The sequence below is a fragment of the Mustela nivalis genome (genome assembly GCF_964662115.1).
Source record: "Mustela nivalis genome assembly, chromosome: 10".
Taxonomy (NCBI): Eukaryota; Metazoa; Chordata; class Mammalia; order Carnivora; family Mustelidae; genus Mustela; species Mustela nivalis.
In genome coordinates this window covers 77,581,653-77,598,347 of record NC_139029.1, presented here as the reverse complement: position 1 = coordinate 77,598,347, position 16,695 = coordinate 77,581,653, and the positions used below count along the sequence as shown (strand labels likewise).

The following is a 16,695-nucleotide window of genomic DNA, read 5'->3' as shown; positions in this document are numbered from 1 at the left end:
CTTGAACTCAGACCTGGCTGCCCTGCTCCACTCTCCCTCCCACTCCCACCTGGGTGGGGGCAGGGCAGGGGACTGGTGGGCCAGCATCCACAGCTCATTCTCCGCTTTGCTTTCTCTTAGCTCATAAAACTCAAGTCCTGGAAATGCCTGTGATGACTTCCAGTTGGTAATAAAAGGGAGATGAGATAAGGGCAGGAATTTAGGGGAAATTTCTTTCCAGCTCCTCACTGACAGGACATTTGGGTCTCAGTTGCTGTGCTGTTGGCATCAGAGCTGAGCCTTTCATGTGGGGGGAAGGGGCCAGTGTCACTGGATTTTGCTATTGTGTAGGGTTGCTCCCTCTGATTAGCTGGTGCTTCCCTGATTAGCAAATGTCAGAGCTTAAGAGGAAGCACAGAGCTCCTGCTGCTGGAAGAGGCTGGTCCTGTTGTCCCAGCTCCTCTGGGCCCTATGCCCTCCCTGCTTCTCAGCATGGTCGCCAGCTGCACCTGCTTCCCCATCTCTGTCTCAGGCCTCCATCCAGTTGTGCCACTCCTTACCAGCACCGTCCACCACCGTTTTCCTCCACGATGGAGGGGGCTCACCGTTATCAAGCCCGGCAGTTAGCCATTTCCATAGTGGTTTCCACTGTTAGCCACAGTAGCTGAGGAACTGAATTTTAAATATTATTTAATGTTGATTAAACTTAAATAGCCACATGGCGCTTACAGCTCTCTGCTTAGTCTCAGCAAACATGGGATTTTGTTCTTCATCAGGACTGCGTGCCTCTCTGGGGTCCTCTCTGCCTGGTACCGGAGATCCCCCTCTCCCCATCTAGGAAATTGTTAGATGATGAGAGTGGAATCGTTGTTTGGCTCATCACTCACTCCACCCCCCAAGCCCAGCCTCGAAACTCCTGGACTTGCTTCAAGGCCCAGCTCAAGTGTTGCCTCCCTGGTGAAATCATTCATAAACCCTCCCTTCTTTGTTTTGCCCACTCCCACTTCCCTACTCAGCAAAGAGCTAACGGGTAGTGATGAAGCACAAGCTCTGGGTTCAAATCTCAGCAAGGCCACGCAGTTAACTGTGTGACCTCGAGCAAGTTAAACAACCACTCTGTGCCTCTGTGTCCTCATTTATAAACTGGGAACAGCAAAAGTGCCTATGATTGTTATGGGGGTCAAAAATAATTAATATATGTAAAGCACAAAAACGGTGCCTGGCACACAGGAAACACTGAAAAACACTGGCTGTTCTTAACACTCCCTCTTCTGTGCTCTGGTTTCACTACGTTCAATTTAACACTTACCACTCTTTAAATGCCTGCATGTCCAGCCAGCCGGTAAGCAGCTTGAAGAGCAGAAAACTCACCTTATTCTCTGTATCCCCCGTAACTGTTCTAGTCCTTGCAGAAAGGGACTCAGTGAATAGGCATTGAATGAATGAGTCACTTTGTGAAAGAAGGAGCTGGGACCTTCATGATGTTCCAGCTTTCCCACTAGCCTGCTGTGTAATTTCTCCTCCATCACATTTCTCCCCTAGAATATTCGAGGTTTGGACAAAGTGAGCTCATTGATTCCCTCCACCTCAGAATGTTTTAGACGCCAAGATTAGGGTTGGGGCTGTGAAGCAATGTGTGGCCAAAACAGGAAAGCTCTGTTGGAACGTGAGCTTGGTTACAGTCCCCTGAGATTGATGGAGTCCACACCAACCCACTGTCAGCCGTGACCTCATTTAGTGGGAGGTAGGGTTGGGGTCATCGGATCACCCTGAGAACTGTGTCATCAGAAGCCCTGGGGAGACTATAGAGGCCAGGGAAGGCCATGAACCTGTTCATGGTACTTGGGGGTTGGGAGTCCAAGACTCTAGGAGGCCAGTTACTATACTAGGTGGCCAAGGATCTCTAGCTAGGGTTGTGGCCTTCTTGGTCTTGAGGCCATCATAGGGACTGTGATTCAGTCCAAGGGTGATTGTCCTTGAGCTCCATAGGAGCTAGAGGTTGTGCTAGCCAGCAGTTGGGTGTGACCCAATAAATACAGGATACCCACTTTGGTTTTCATTTCAGATAAATGAATAATTTTTAGCATAAATATATCTAATTTGGACCCTATTTGGGACATACCTGTACTAAAAGCTGTTCACTGTTTATCTGAAATTTAGATTTAACTGGGTATCCAGGATTTTTATTGGTTAAATCTGTTGAGAAAGGAGAATGGGGGCTGGTCATTTGCCATCACTCTAAATCCATTCTAGCCACTACCTGTCCTTAGCTTCAGGGGAAAAGGTCCTGTTGGTACCTTAGCATTATGCTAAGAAAGAAGGCTCATCTATTAAGTGGCTTTCTGATGCAATGAGGCTTGGGAGTGTGTTAATTTGCTGTGACTGCTGCAAGAAACCACCACAAACTTAGTGGCTTCCAACAACACCAATGTATTCTCTATGGTTCTGGAGATCGGAAGTCTGAAAGTCCAGGTGCTGGCAGAGTTTCATTTCTTCCTGGGAGATCCAGAGGAAAATCTATTTCCAGTTTCCAGAGACTCTCCAGGCTCTCTGGCTGGTGGCCTCCTTTCATCTTCAAGTCCCACAGTGGCCAATCAAGTCTTTCTCGTGTCACATGACTTTGACATTTTTTTCTTCTTACTTCCTCTTCCACCAGCTTTAAAACAAATAAGATAAAACAAAACAAAACAAAAACCCTTGTGATCACATTGGGCCCACCTAGATAATCCAAAATAACCTCTTTATTTTCAAGTTGGCTGATTCGAACCCTCAATTTCATCTACAGTCTGAATTCCCCTTGCCCTCCAACATATAATGCTTTCACAGCATCTATGGGTAAGGACGTGGCCATCTTTGGGGTAGCTGGGATTCTCCCACCCAGGGAGTTTTCCAGTGTTGCTTCTCCTCCCTGCAGTTTGCTCACGGAGTCCCAGACCTGATGCTGAAGGACATCGCCTGCAGCGAGACTCTCCTGAGACGCTTCATAATCTTTAGCCAGCGCCATGGGGCACAGACGGTGCGTGACGCCATGTGCTCCCTCTCCCAGGGCACCCTGCAGTGGGTGGAAGACACTCTGTATGCCAACGTGGACTTCTTCAAGCTCTTCCGTGTGGTAAGGGAGGTATTTAGCTGCTGACCCCTTGGAAGGTGATTCTTGGGTGCAGGGCGATCTGGTGGCAGGTCATCGGGGACTCGTGAATTGACGGTCAGGAGGGCATGAGCCTGTTGTTCAAGACAGTTCTTGAGGAAGCTCCAGGCTCCAAAGACCCAAAGAATCTTTACCGATATTATTTTTAGAGCAGCAGCCCAGGCACCCAGGAGTCACTTTAGGTTCACCATTAGTTATGCAGTTGTGGCAGGTCTGAGTCCTTCCCAGTGTGGGATAAATCCTCTCTACCACCTCTAGCGGTGTGGAAAGGAGGAGTCCTGATTTGACTGCCTGTCCTACTATTTTCTAAGACAGTTGACCTTTGCTGGCCCCATCGCTCATCTATGTAACAAATACAATACTTTATAGAATGGCAGGAAAGGATACATAAAAAAAAAATAGATGCAATCATTAAATAAATTTCAATACATCAGAGCGTCACACTCTGGGTCTGGTCTTGACCACAGAGATTGCTGTTTCCGGGTAGAAAAAAATAACAGAAAATTCCATAGTTTCAAAAAGTTGGAACGCCCTCATCTAGTTCAACCCCGTGTTCTAGAACTGCATCCTAGATACACTTCTTGGGACCTGATAATACTTCCTCTTTTGCTAGAAGGATGAGAAGGAATTATAAAAAGGAGGTGAACAATAGCAGTTCTTACGCTTCGAGTGTATGAGCATCACGAGAGAAGCTGGTAAAAGATGCAAATTGCAAATTGCCATCTCTGGAAACTGATTCAGAAGGTCTGGGCTGGGCCCGGCATCTGCCCTGTTAACCTTAGGTGGTTCCAGTGGAGGTCATTGTAGGCCATGTTTTCAGAAACACTCAAAACTAAAATTCTTCAGAGAAAATGACATATGTAAAAATATACATATTGTTTCTATAATTATAAAATGTTTCTAGGATCCAATTTTTTTTTCTTGTGCCATTTTAATTTCTGAAACTGTTATAGGGTATGCCAATCATGAGAACTTGGTTCAGGAATTTGTGTTTTGCCTTTTTATGGTTGCTCTCTCAAGTCCCAGAAAACCCACTCTCAGCTCATCTTAAAAAGAAAGTTGAAGGCTTTTAAAAACAACAACAAAAATAAAACAAGACCCCTCAGTTTCTGGCAGAGTCCACACTTGATTCCCTTCAAAACGTGACTTGCCTTTGGAACATTCCTCCACAACGTTCCCAGTTCATCAGGGTGGGTCTCCAGCATGGCAAGAGGGGTTAGTACTTACCTAAGCCATCACCCGTGAGAGCCCAGGACCCCAGATGCAGGGAGAATAAAAAGGCCTGTGGTTCAAATGTCTCTGTCTAAAATTCCAAAAGGAAGTCAATTTTATACGTACTGCTTGGTTTGTTTTCAGAATCATAAGTGTGAGTAAGGTAATAAAGGTCCTTTATGCTGGGCTGCTGAACAGCAGCAAAGCCAAGGACCAGTACCTGTGTTTGCAGAGGTGTTAATGTCCCTGGGCACCCAGGGTCGTGCAATCCCCTGGGCAATAGAAAAAAGGCAGAGTTATGCATCTCTTTTTTTTTTTTTTTAAGATTTTATTTATTTATTTGACAGACAGAGATCACAAGTAGGCAGAGAGGCAGGTAGAGAGAGAGAGGAGGAAGCAGGCTCCCTGCTGAGCAGAGAGCCCAATGCGGGACTCGATCCCAGGACCCTGAGATCATGACCTGAGCCGAAGGCAGTGGCTTAACCCACTGAGCCACCCAGGTGCCCTATGCATCTCTTTTTAAAGTGCCTCAGCGGCTGGTGCCAGAAAATGTAGCCTTGGAGTATAGCCGGCCATACCGGGAGAACAGTTCTGGCTGTAGCAGGATCAAGGGAGACCTGGGTAAAACTTTCCATGAGGGGCTGGAACCAAGCTCAGATCACTAGCTTCAAAATGCTTATCACAGAAGAAAGACCAGAAAATCTTTCCTTCTACAATTGCTAGAGTTCAGGAACCAGAGAACTTCGGCCGGTGGCCCTTACTGACCTGAGACACAGTCCATGTGCTTGCTCACTGTTCATGAGTGCATGCCTTCAAACCTGACCCAGGTACCTTCAAGGGGCCAGGCACTGTGCTGAGGCTGAGGCTCCAACCATGACCCTACCACCTTCACTGAACTCTTAGCTTGAGAAAAGCAAAAAGGCCATGTCATAGCAGTTGGTGTTAGAAACACCAAACACCGATAACGTTTGGGTGCTGGAGCAATGGTTCCCAGCCTGGCTGCACACGGAACCACCTAAAGAGCTTTTAAAAACTACCAATGCCTGTCCCCCAACCCCAGAGATTTTGATTCCATGGGCCTTTAGTGTTGTTGTTGGTTTTTTTGTTTGTTTTTAAGATTTATTTATTTATTTGACAGACAGAGATCCCAAGTAGGCAGAGAGGCAGGCAGAGAGAGAGGAGGAAGCGGCTTCCTGCTGAGCAGAGAGCCCGATGTGGGGCTCGATCCCAGGACCCTGGGATCAAGACCTGAGCAGAAGGCAGAGGCTTAACCCACTGAGCCACCCAGGCACCCTGCCTTTAGCGTTTTTAAAAGCTTCCCAGATCATTCTAATGTCCAGCCGGGTTGGATTCACTGACCTAGAACATAGGAGTTTGGTTCCCAGGTTGAGAATCACTGATCTAGAGCATAGGAGGTTGATTTACAGTCTCAGTTTCCATATATCGAGCAAAATAATAATACCCCAAATGCCACCAAGACCTCAAAGCACTTTCATTTGATCACCCATGAGACCAAGGTGCTGTGGACCAATCCTCCCTGCCATTCTCTTAACAAAAGTAGTGTGTCGCCCCAGAGATAGCCTGGAAGGGAAAACCCAGCAGGATTACTGCTACCTACCCTCTTTTTGCTCCGGCTCATTTCTGTGGGGAAAGACCAGACCAAGACAGAATCCATGGAGCACAAGCAAAGAAGACGGCCACCCTTTCCGGTGCCCTTGAAATGTGTTTCTTCATTTGACAAGTGGACAGAGTGGCTAATCATTTTTTTTTTTTTTAATAAAAATTACTAATAAGGAAACCCAAGAGAAACTGCAGGCATGAAGACAGGATTTTTGCTTTTATCACTCCTGTAACCCATCTTATCCGCATTTTCAGAACAACCCTGAGGCACACAGAAAGGCTCACGGAAGATCTTCAGACCCTGGGAGAGGGACATTGAGAGGGACTTCGGGGAAGCAGCGGCAGCTTAGAGGCCAGGGGCGGGGGGCCTCTCTGGACTAGACTGTTATTGCAGCTGGTTGGCGGGCAGCCACGCTTAGCTCCAGTACCGCGGAATGCAGTGCCTTCTGTTCTCCTGGACTGTTTGTTTCTCATATGCATGTATACCAGTGTGCAAATAAGGTTTTATTAAATGCCAAGGCAGTGCTCATTAACAAAGAGGGGCAATGTCAGTAAGCTGGGGTGATGGCCCTGGGTCCCGCTGTGGAAGGAGCTGGGTCCCAGGTGGGTGGGAGTGCAACCTCCAGACCTGGCCCTCGGAGCTTAGGGGATCCCAGAGGACGGTTTGGCTGTTAACACCACCTGGGGCCAGCTGTGTTTTCCCTCGGACCCATGGAGATCAGAAGCCAGTGTTCTCATCCTCAAATAATCCCAGCACAGTCCCCGTGGCCTCACTCCACCCCACCCGTCCCCATACATACAATCGCGCACACCCAACGCGCGTGCCTGCTGGGGCACGCGCACAGGCACACAGGCGCGCACGCGCACTGGATGCGGGGGTGGAGTGGGGGGCGCGGGGGTATCTAGGTGGGCTGCCAGGTGCTCTGCTGTTTCTCTGAGAAGCTGTAGGCACTCTTGGTCGGCGTGGCTGAGCTTGCCTCCACCTGTGGTCCCCTCGGACTTGACGCCCCCAGCTGGAAAACCGGCAGCGCCCCCCCCACCCCACCCCCACTCCCACCCCCACCCCGGTATCGGTATCATGTATCATGCCAGCCAACACTACCTGAAACATTTCACACCTCGTAAAAATGGTATGTCAGTTTCGGGTGAGGGGTTGGGACGCTTCCCATCTGATTTGGCCCAGGGCACGAAGGCCCCTCCCCCTCCCCCTCTTCCCTCTGCGGTCCTTCCTGTTTTCTCTCTGACTCTGGAGCCCAGCTTTGAAATCTTGCTGAGAAGCAAATCTGTCCCTTCTGCTCTGAATGTTTATTTGTGGAAGTTCGGCAGGGGAACGGAGGCTGTGCCAAGACCTGCCACACTGCTGGGAAATCTGAGTTTCCCTCCCTTCCCCCTTCTCAGTGGATGTTGATAGAGGAAATCTGGCCTCACCGGCATTTTGGCCCCCCCGTGTCCCCCCTTCGCTTCCAGTGTGGCATGATTCAGTTTTCTTTACTTGCCCTCAACCACTGTTCTGTCGCAGTTTTTACTTTTCGGATTTCATTTCATCTGTGTCTCTTTGACGGTAGGGTGGCTGAATATTGATTTGGGAGGGGCCACAGGACCCAGTCTTGGGGGTGCTGACTACATGTGACTTTCAATGTCCTGCTTTGTTCTTGGCTCTGCTCCCTAAATTGCGGAATAAATGTGGGTGGACTGCTTGCTGCCCAGGGTGAGCTGGCCATGGGTTCTCTTCTCCGGGATCTTTCATTGCAGTTTGTTAAATTCAACTGAACCATTTCAATTTTCGGACAATATTGCCGTGTCATAATTCTCTGGAAAAGCCCCACATCTCCAGGAATTTATAATGAGGTCCCATTAATGGCTTAACCTCATGATCTCCTCTCTCTTCTGATTCTGAATCTTTGGGTTGTCAACTTTCTCCCACTTCTGTGTGAGGGTTTTGAAAGGGAAGAAGGAAAGGAGTGATACCCAGTGCCAGCAGTGTGAGGTGAGGGGTGGCGGTGGGGGCAGCAGGGCTGTTGAGTGGAAAATAAAATTAAGTCAGAAGATAGGTTTTTTGGGACTCCTGTGTGGCTCAGTGGGTTGGGGCCTCTGCCTTCGGCTCAGGTCATGATCTGAATGGAGCCTGCTTCCTCCTCTCTCTCTGCCTACTTGTGATCTCTGTCTGTCAAATAAGTAAAATCTTTAAAAAAAAATAGGTTTTTTTGTTTTTTTGAAAATTATGAAGCCCACAAAAAGTATATTTGATATAGAGCATTAGTATTTATTCTGCTTATAGCTATGAAACTTTGTGTGTGTTTTAATCAAAATCTTCCTTGTGCAAATGAATTTCAGTAAAGAAGAAATAAAAAGGAAATAGGAAAGAGAAATATTAATATACATTAAATGGGCCTTAGGCATGTGGGCCTGATTGTCATTGGCCTGCTTTGATCTCTTCTGGGCTCCAGACACACAGGAGGCCACAGCTTATTTCATGATAGATTAGGTGTTGTTTTTATGAATTTAAAAAGAAAAAATATGGAGAAGCAAAATGAAAATGACTTCAGACACAAAAAGACCCCTGTGAAGGCTGCTGTTTCCATAATGGTTCCTGGGTCTTGGCCTGTATTTAGCTGATAAAAGGTTGACAACCAATGTTCTGTGGATGGGGTTCTCTCCAGCGTAAACTGGTTTTGAGAAGGATTTCGTCTCTGATAGTTGGTCAGAACAGTACTTCTTCACCTTTTTATGAATTAGGATTACCTTTGAGAATCTGATAACAGCTCTAAACCTTTTCTCTAAAGAAACACAAGTTCACACAAACAAAGTATAGGGGCTCATGGAGCCTCTGAAGCCAGGCCCCAGCTAAGAACTTTTGTATTAAAATCTCTTTCCTGCCTACCATTAATATATGCTCTTTCCTAAAGTGCCTCGCTCAGGATAGCCACAGATTCTCCCTTAACTCCACTTATGAAGTAATCAGCTTCTCCCTGTGAGCATGGGACCCAAAGGTGAGAGGCCCAGCTGGGCAGCCTGCTGGAGCATACAGAAACCTGGTGGTCAGGACACTGGGTTCTGGCTCTGGGTTGGCCTCTAACATGCTGTCATTTAAGTGACCCTTGCTTACTTGCTTTACTTGCTACACTCCCCTTCTGTAAAATCAAGTTAGCAAGAGCTACGCTACCTATCTCAGAAGATGATAGCAGAAATTCACATTAGAGAAGAGATGGAAAAGCACTTGGAAACAAAAAGCATTTTTGCTTTTACCAAAGCAAGAATGCAGCCGCTTGGCAGAGGCCCCATTGTTCCCTTGTCATTGCTACACTCCCGGAAATGTTCTTCTCAAACACTTAGGTGGGATGTTCTTCTTTCTCAGACCTCTCAGACTAGCATGAGTTCTGTCTCATGCATTGACCTTTTGGCTGCCCCTAGATTCCAAACGCTGTTCTGCTTTCATCAACCACAAATATCAAGACTGAAGTCACAGCAGAGAAAAAAAAGGCCTAGTTTCTTTTGAGCCAAAGAAAGTCCCATCACTTGTCTGTTCACATACTCCAGAGCCCACCCTCTCATCCAGATGCTCTGTCCCCTTCAGTCCTGGGAGATGACATGTCTCTGTGACCTCTCCTGGTAGAGACAGTTTGGCATTTCCCCCAATCCAAGTGATTTAGTCTGAATTCTCCATTCATGACGCATTTCCTGGTACTAAGGGTGTCCCCTCCTGGTTGCCCCCTCACCACTGAAGCCCGGCTTCCTCTCTTTTCATCTGATGCTTAACAACTGTCAGGTTGCAACAAACATACTTCAAATCCACATTCTCCCAGTTGCCTAGCAACAACTTCCCTCCTGGATAAATCTGGATTTCCTGTAGCAGCGGCCTAGGACTGAACACAGCAAGCCTGTACTGCCTGTCCACAGCGTCGTCTAATTTTCAACTTGGTTTGGGTGCTTTTAAGACAGTAGTTCATCCTTCCATCAGCTCCCAACGGCCATGTCATCCATGTACACACACTTTTAACCAAAAGCTACCCATTTATCCTTGTGTTAGGTACATCCTCAGCTTAGAAATAATACTGTTTACTGGATGGTCTTCTTGAATCAGAGAAAGTAAAACACAACAATTTCAACTCACAAAACATTCTTTTGTGTGCTGGCAGAATGGCATATGTTTGATTAATCTATTGGGTCTAGAGCATCATCAAATATTGCTCAAACAAGATTTTTTTTTTTTTTTTTTTTTGTAGCTAACATGCTTCATTCTGCCCTAAGTAAAAACCATTACATAGTCTCATAGGAGAGATATATTTCTTGTTCCTTGAGAACCCAAACGGAGATCTAGTGTAGTCAGAATCTTCTTGATTGCCAGCTATAGCCTTCAGTCCATTTCTTTGAGTATAGATCAAGGCCCAGGAATTGCCCTGCCCCCAAAGGCCAACCATGGCTGATGGGAAATGATAGAGACACACCCTTTCCATGGCCTTATTTATATATCCAGTCTTTCTTCAGAGGCCTAATCAGACCTTGAAATTGGGTTGACAGGGCTCAGTCCAGTTGTGATATGGAAGGGTTACTTGTTATTCAGGAAATCAAGAGAATTTATTGACATAGGAAGCACTGGTATGTGTGTGTGTGTGTGAGAGAGAGAGAGAGAGAAAGAGAGAGAGAGATGATACTTGCCATTTTCGTCTATGACCTTTTTTCCAGAAATGTTTTTGCATTTCCATTCAAATAAACTTAGAGCTTCTTCTGGTTCTTTTGGCAGGAACAATCCATGTGAATTTGAATAGAAAATGGGGGAAGGAACTAAAGGAAGAGGAGAGCCCTGGGAAAGTTATTTTATAATTTATGGCAACATCTGTCAGATGGTTGGTGGCCAGATGTATATGGAAGGGTCCCTAGGCAGGCCAGGCACTGTTCTGAGATGTAAGTGGTAACAGAGATGTGAATCCAAGACCCTCATCACTTACTATCTCCACCAGAAAAAGCCAGGAAAAGAATCGCAACTACGGTACCAAACACATGGCTATAGAGACATACCTCATGGGACCTAAAACCTCAATAGGCTCTGTCTTTTTCCTACAGGATTTTAGTTACTCATTAATTAATATAACATACTTACTGAGCATCTACTTTGTACCATGCCCTGAAGACATAAAACAAAATAAAACCTATCTTTATGCTTATTGAGTGGAAAGACAGAAAGTCATAGCAAACCAATACAAAAGTGATAAGTGGATGCACTGAGAATTCTAGTAGGGGCTAGGAGGAGGAAGGCAAGGAAGAGCATGGAGTGAGGGAAGGAAGGCTTTCTGGAGAAGCTGAGGTAGTTTCGGATGAGTTGACTCTGGCCTCTGGGGGTGGTGATGAGGATGAAGTGGAATGGGGTGAGTTGGCGGTTTTATTTATTTGGCTCTAAAGTAATGGGTGTAGTAGCTTTGCAGAGGCCTACAAGAATGTTTGAGACCTGAAAATTTTAAAAATTATGGCTCTGAAATACAAAGAAAATCTTTAAACTGAAATCAATAAACATTGCATTGAATGTTTTAGGAAGGTAATATTGTTCAACTTTATTGTTAAATCTAGTGTTCATAAAATTTGAAATTCAAAAAACCAGTTTATCGTTCAGGTTTTCCCACTTTGCAAACATTCCTAAGTGTTTACAGTGATTGCGGAGAAATCAGATCATTCATTAAATGAGTTACTCAAAGCCAAATAATTTCAAAAGCAAAATTAGAAGCCCTTAAAAATACACAGAAACCTATCTATATTGATATGTAGATATAAGTATTTATAGATATGACAGAGACACGGGTGCTTTTCAGTGTGTTGAATCTGATGCAGGGCAGAGTTTTAAGACCAGCATGTGCCTACAGGCTATGGAGGTAAAGGAAAGGAGCTGGAGAGAAGATGCCCACTTAGTCAGAAAACAGTCACGGATCATTTCCAGCTCAACGCCATGTGAGGAAAACAGACAACAAACTCACAAAGAAAGGGAAGTAATTAAAAGCAATTGGAGCCAGTGACTAACTGACGTCCAATCTCTCTGGACACATGAATGTGACATGCCTTTATTTTCCATGCTCTGAGTTTCTAATGCCTCTTAGGTCCCTTCCCATTATGTAGGATCTGGTGATTTTTTTCTCTGCACAGCTCTTGGGACTCCAGTCCTGATTCTAGCTTCCTCCAGTTTTTCAGATACCCCTTGGCTCCCCTCTTTGCAGAAAGGGGGCTCATCCTGCCCCACATCGAGATCCAGGATCAGTTCCTAGGTCTCCAGGCTGGGGATTGTGCCAAAGGGATAGGGATGGGGAAGAATCAGTGATGACTTTCAGACTTTTAGCTTTGGTGACAGGGGAGAAGGTGATGCCACAGCGGGAGAGGGTGCACAGGACAGAAACTAGTTTGGGAAAGGTGACATGATCAGTTTAGGGTGAGTTGGACCAGGCAAAGGTCCAGCTGACACAGGGGGTTAGAGGTAGATTTAGAAGTCACCAAAAAGGTAGCAGATTAAGTGATAAAGGGATTGAGACTATCCAGGGAGAGTATGCAGAGTGAGAGGAGCAAGGCCACGGAGCCCCTCAGGAACCTCAGCGCTGAAGGAGAAGGTGGAGACAGAAGCTGAGAAAGATCAGAGCAAACCAGACAAGAGCAGTGTCACTGACATGAAGGGGTGGGAAGGACATAATCAAAAGTGTTGAGAGCAGAGAGATCTGAAAAGACAAGCACCTCCTAGACTTAAAAACTAGGAGGAAACTGGGAATTTCACTAGAATGCTAAAGTGTCTCCATTGAGCTGTGAGTGTGGAAGACAGGGATTTTGGTGAGAAACTGAAGTCCCTGCGCATGGACTGCTCTTCCAAGAAGTGTGGGAATAAAGGGTGGAGGAAGGCAGCTAGACTGCAGCTGCAGGGAATAAGGCATCAGGAGTAATTCTTTTTTTCACATGGGAGAATCTTGAGCACATATATGTGATAACAGTGAAGGGAAAGCTGAAGATACATCAGTGAGACTCTTGAAGGTAAACTTCATAAAGGGAGAACTTTGTTTTCATCATTGCTATGCCCCCCAGCCACTGGCACACAGCAGACAATCTGTACATATTTGTCAAATGTTAATTATGTCATTTAGAAACTATAATTGGCTACAACAGAATGCTAAAAAGAGTGACTTTCCTATTCCTCCCAAAGCCAAGTCCTGTGGTGGGTCATTCAGGAGTGGTGTGGAGGCTCCACAGATTTTCTCAAGAACCCAGGCTCCTCTTCTTTTCCATCACCCGTCCCTAGCTCGTGGTTGGTATCTGGTGATCCTGAGATGTCTGCTCTACCTCCTCCAGCACATCAATGTTCCCGGCAGGCAGAGGGTCCTCCTTTAATAGGCCTTCCCCCAAATCCCCAGTGTGTGACTTCTCCTGATATCTTATTAGTCAGGATTTTGTCATGTTACCATCCCATGTACAATGGAGGCAGAGAAATGTCATTTTTTAGTCAGGCATTATCACCATTAACAAAATTAGATAGACATACGTATTAGGAAATGTAGAAGGAAGTCCAGCCTGATGGAAGAGAAGCAACAGAAAAGGTTAGAGGTGAAACCATGTATGCCCAGTGCTGGTACTGACCTTCTCTTCTGGAGGCAGTAGGGAGCCATGTAAGATCTTTGAGCAGGAGAGATGACATGGTTCGATTGGTCTGTTAGGTAACTCAGGCTACAGTGTGGGGAGTGCATTGGAACGGAGAAATCTAGAGACAAGGGGCCAGCAAGAATGGTATTCTGATGAAAATGTTCTGGGAGAGAGGCAAGGAGAGCATGAGCAAAAGCAGTCCTAGTAAGGAAGAGAAAAAAGAGAGGAGAGAGTATTTATCTAGTATTCATTCATTCAGCTATTTATTCTTGCACGCAAAAAGCCTCTTTTTTATTTTTAAGTTTTTCTATTACAGATGTAAGTATAAAAGAGACAGTGTAATGAACTCCCATGGATCCACCAGACAGTCAGCTGTTTTCAACATTTGTCCATTATTGTTTAATATGCCCCTCACCTTTTTTCCCTAAAATCTTTTTTTTAAAGATTTTATTTATTTATTTGATGGAAATCACAAGTAAGCAGAGAGGGAGGCAGAGAGAGAGAGAGAGGAGGAAACAGGCTCCCCACCGAGCAGAGAGCCCGACGTGGGGCCCGATCGCAGGACCCTGGGATCATGACCTGAGCCGAAGGCAGAGGCTCTAACCCACTGAGCCACCCAGGCGGCCCTCCCTAAAATCCTTTAAAGCAAATCACAGACAATATATTCTTTCACCCTTAAATACTTTCTTATGTAAAACTTGTGTGTTTTAACAAAACCACAATTCTGCCATCACACCCAACAAAATTAACAATAATTTCTTAATATTATCTAATACCCAGTCATGTTCACTTTCCTCTGATTGTTACAGCTGATTTGTTCAGATCAAAATAAAGTCCACACATGGCATTTTATTGCTGTATCTCTTAGATCTCCTTTCATCTCTACTAGATCTTATTGGAGTAGTCAGGAGGTGAATCACAGGAGTTGGTGATAACTTGCCACTGGCACACATTTCTACCTGCTGGCTTCCTCCCTACCTGCGTTCTCAGCCCCACCCTCTCATGGAATTAAAGCAGGAATTAAAGTGCTTTGCCCAGCTTTCCCTGAAACTATTTCCAAGGAGTTTGAAAAGAAGTCCTGGCAAGACCAATATCTAGGGCCAGTGTGAAGGTTAAATAGAGAAGATGCTTCTCAATGGTGTAGTTGCAAGGGTGGTTTTGCTGCTACTTCCTCTGGCAAATTATTCTCCCATCTGCTTTGTGGCCCTCATAACAAAGCCTTTCATTTAACAGTTAGGAAATGAACCAGAAATGCTGACGTTCCATGAAGTGTTCCCGTATTCATTCTTCAGTATCAGGGCCAGAGAGACTGCGAGGGCCCCCCACCCCTACAGCAGGGAGAAGGGAGGGCAGGACCACTGCTAGAAATGGGAGGCTGGACTGTTCAAAACCTAACTCCACCTGCTTCTCAGCTGGGCTGCAACCTGGTAAGCCCACCCATCACTGAGGAGAACCACCCTGGCAAATAGAAAGCTGAGGCTTGTGGCTTGTGGTCCACAATCTTTGAGTCAGAATTACACATCGATCTTGTGAAAAATGCAGAGCCCTTGCAGACATACTCAAGATGCACACTTGAGTTTGAAAACCACTATCTTAAAGCTTAGCATTCAGCCCTAAAAGACGGAGGATCAGGGAGTCCATCAGTTTTGAAACTATCAAGAACAAAGTCATTCATTAAGGACTTGAACTTGGTTTCCAGAAACAAGTTGTTCACACTGGGCTCAGGTTTGCAACCAGCAGACTTGTGGGCTTCCATGTTCCCTGTGTAGGTGGGACGTGCTTGAATAGTTCTGTATTGTCTCAAGGGCCTGGGGTCAGCAGAACACTGCTGTCTATGGATAATCTGCAAGAAACCTCTCTTCAAAGCTGCCAGCAGCAGCTTCAAAAGAAAGATGATATAACTAGCCAAATGTTCCATGTAAGAAAGTAGTGTTGAACAGAGGAAGAGTCACAATCTACCTGAAAAAGCCTCAACGGAGCAAAGATGTGAACGGTGAGGAAGCCTGAGTGTGTCTGAGGAGCCCAAGGTGCCAAGATGGGCACCTCACCACACAGCACACGGCCTTCCTTTACAGTCCGGCAGCTGCATTGGTTTCCTTCCTTCAGGAGGCATGTTTGGTGTTGCTAAAGCAGCAATCAGAGTCACTTTGGCATATTTGATATCACTGTGAAATTATTTGTGATTGACTAGCTCAGCAGGGAGCTGAGCCTGGAATCAGACTTGGAATAAGAGCCTTTAATTTTCTCAACTAGATAAAACAGTGTTTTTGAAAGCAATCTAGCAGAAGAGGTCCTGTGATCACAAAAAAAAAAAAAAAGGAGGTAATGTTTTTTCAAGTATACAGAAGATCAGATAGCACCCATGTGTATATGTATAACTTAATACATGTATGTGTATACACACACATACATTTTATATTTTTCCCCTATCAATTACAGCTTCCTACACTCTTAGACAGCAGTTCTCAAGGTATCAATCTGAGATCCTGGGGAAGAATATTTTCTGATATGTCGCCAAGAATTCAAGAGGTAAGTGGCCAAATGATACTAATGATAATGTAATACCTAGTGATAATATCTTTCCACCATTTTACCACACTTGCTATGTCAAACAATCTAATTGTACCTCAGACCTGTTCAAGGAGAAATACATTTGAACTTTCTGTCTAGCAGTTTCAAAGCACCTGTTCGTATCCTAAATTATCTGTGCTCCTGAGTTGGAGGCAAAAGGAAAGGAACCATCCTTCTGACTTCACGCCTAGGAAGAAATGCCACCATGTCTTGTGTGGCAGAGTATCAGTGGACTTATACTGAATCGAGGTTTTTCCAGTATTGAAGTGGTCCATCCTATTATTCTCTTACAATCCACCTAAATCTATACTGCTAAGAGCAATAGCATTCACTTACAAGGTGCTTACAGGCATCATTTTAAAATGTCTTAAATATATTGACTCATCCCATCACACACACACACACACACACACACACTCACAAATCCCAACATTTTTGTGTTGTTTTGTGAAGGATGTGCATGTTTCAATTAACATCTGGTTGCACAAGCCTTTACCTGTATAGAAATTGATTCTCCACTCATACATGAGAGGTGCTGGGGGCGTAATGATGAAGAGGCCGCTATG

The 16,695-nt window shown here is 45.4% G+C and overlaps 1 protein-coding gene across 1 annotated transcript in view; it reads left to right on the top strand.

Annotated features, from left to right (window-relative positions):
• The window catches only part of ABCA4 (ATP binding cassette subfamily A member 4), a gene marked incomplete at its 5' end in the record, with an annotated part of 123,853 nt that overhangs the window by 16,844 nt on the left and 90,314 nt on the right, over positions 1–16,695 (top strand). Inside the window, 2 exons of the mRNA XM_082688820.1 lie at positions 2,894–3,091; positions 15,998–16,087. Coding sequence (XP_082544946.1) covers positions 2,894–3,091; positions 15,998–16,087 — 288 coding nt within the window. The remainder of the gene's footprint in view (positions 1–2,893; positions 3,092–15,997; positions 16,088–16,695) is intronic.